The sequence below is a fragment of the Plectropomus leopardus genome, unplaced genomic scaffold (assembly GCF_008729295.1).
Source record: "Plectropomus leopardus isolate mb unplaced genomic scaffold, YSFRI_Pleo_2.0 unplaced_scaffold10370, whole genome shotgun sequence".
In the NCBI taxonomy this organism is placed as follows: domain Eukaryota; kingdom Metazoa; phylum Chordata; class Actinopteri; order Perciformes; family Serranidae; genus Plectropomus; species Plectropomus leopardus.
Genome location: NW_024610919.1, coordinates 1 through 1978, shown reverse-complemented (window position 1 = coordinate 1978; position 1978 = coordinate 1). Strand labels below are relative to the sequence as shown.

General features: G+C 47.0%; 1 protein-coding gene across 1 annotated transcript; it reads left to right on the top strand.

The window, feature by feature from the left end:
- Positions 1 to 10: 10 nt before the first annotated feature.
- edem2 (ER degradation enhancer, mannosidase alpha-like 2) lies at positions 11 to 1669 on the top strand. Its single transcript, XM_042513521.1, has 4 exons — positions 11 to 332; positions 489 to 630; positions 1106 to 1230; positions 1347 to 1669. Exons 1-4 carry the CDS (start codon positions 141 to 143, stop codon positions 1602 to 1604), a joined length of 717 nt encoding a protein of 238 aa, XP_042369455.1. The 5' UTR covers positions 11 to 140; the 3' UTR covers positions 1605 to 1669.
- Positions 1670 to 1978: the final 309 nt, after the last annotated feature.

The window sequence follows — 1978 nt, the reverse complement described above, 5'->3', positions numbered from 1 at the left end:
TCTGAGTTAAATTAAATGGACTAAATTTTCTAAATATTCTTTAGTTTAATTAATGAGTTACTCTAAAAGGACGCACTAATTAAAGATGGAAATAACGGTTTTTTGTGTGCACGATTTCAGCGTTCCAGACTCCCTCCGGCATGCCGTACGGCACCGTCAACCTGCTGCACGGCGTCAGTCCCACCGAAACACCCGTCACGTGCACCGCCGGCGTGGGAACCTTCATCCTGGAGTTCGCCGCGCTGAGTCGACTAACGGGAGACGCCGCGTTTGAGAACGCGGCCCGCCAGGCCCTGAGAGCCCTGTGGAAGACCAGATCCGACATCGGACTGGTAACTCGTCCACCCGTCCGTCTGCTCGTAGATCAGTAACCGTGGAAACGTCTGTAATAAAAAATACTGTAAAAATGTAAAACTCTATCATCTTTGTCCCCCTCTCTCGGGACACCCGTGTGTCTCTTGTTCCTGTCCGTCCATCTGTCCGTCCAGGTGGGTAACCACATCGACATCCTGTCTAAGAAGTGGGTGGCTCAGGACGCCGGCATCGGAGCGGGGGTGGACTCGTACTTCGAGTATCTGGTGAAAGGAGCCGTCATGCTGCAGGACGAGGAGCTGCTCAACATGTTCCTCGGTAACACGGGTGTCCCCGCCACAGAGCCTCTGAGCAAGGCAGCACACAGTCCAACCCGTCTGTCCAACCCGTCTGTCCAACCCATCTGTCCAACCCTGTCTGTCAAACCCGTCTGTCCAACCCATCTGTCAAACCCGTCTGTCCAACCCGTCTGTGACGCTTGATACACAACTCTACCGTATTGACTCAAATATAGGACAACCCTGACTATAGGACAATTTTCTGAGGACCAAATCTTTTTTTTAAAATAAATAAAATAATTAAATTATAAATTATAAAACACATTAAAAACAACAAGGGGGTCCAGACATCTGTACTAGTCCACAAAAGACATTTCAGGTTACTGGTTTTAGGCGCCACCTGTTGGTGTGGACGTGTATTGACGTTTGAAAGTCTAGACCCCCAAAATAGGAAAGAAAGAAACGTCCTATATTCAGGTCAATACGGTAATCCTGATTCACATCTGGACCCTCAGAGTACGACAGAGCCATTCAGAACTACACCCGCTTTGACGACTGGTACCTGTGGGTCCAGATGCACAAAGGAACCGTGTCCATGCCCGTGTTCCAGTCTCTGGAGGCCTTCTGGCCCGGCCTGCAGGTACAAACACCCAAAAACTCACACAGTCCGACTGAAGGCTGCAGACAAATGTAAACGCGTCTGTTTTTCAGGACTCTCGTACGGATAAAGACTAGTTCTGTGTGGATGTCTTTCAGTCTCTGCTGGGGGACCTGGACAGCGCAGTGAGGACTTTCCAGAACTATTACTCAGTGTGGAGACAGTTCGGAGGTCTGCCCGAGTTTTACAGCATCCCTCAGGGTTACACTGTGGACAAGAGAGAGGGCTACCCTCTGAGACCAGGTCAGTCCAAAGACCACACGGAGACCAGAGTCCAGCAGATCAGGACGCAGAGACAGACAGAGACAGACAGAGACAGAATGACAATATTCAGTTCAGGACTGTTGGTCAGATGATTCATCACATAAAGAAATGAAACTTGTGCTCTGTTTGGGGGACAGAGACCCATATAGGTCTAAGATTTTAGGGCATTTAGAGGGTTTAGTACATTTACAGGATTTGAGAACGTTTTTTCAGATTAAAGGACATTTCTACGATTTGAGGTCGCTTCTCGGATTGTAGGATGTTTTTTTAGATTTTAGGGCAGTTCTAGGATTTTTGGACATTTCTCTGATTTTAGGTGATTTTGGCATTTCAGAACGTTTCAAAAATTTTAGGACGTTTCTCTGATTTTAGGATGTTTCTAGGATCTAAATACGTTCACAAGATTTTTGGAAATGTTTTGAAATGCCAAAATCACCTAAAATCAGAGAAATGTCCAAAAATCCTA

Coding starts and splice junctions, on each gene's coding strand:
- edem2 (XM_042513521.1), top strand. CDS start 141: ATGCCGTACGGCACCGTCAACCTGCTGCACGGCGTCAGTCCCACCGAA. Junction 631..1,105: donor GCTGCTCAACATGTTCCTCG/GTAACACGGGTG, acceptor CTGGACCCTCAG/AGTACGACAGAGCCATTCAG. Junction 1,231..1,346: donor CCTTCTGGCCCGGCCTGCAG/GTACAAACACCC, acceptor GATGTCTTTCAG/TCTCTGCTGGGGGACCTGGA.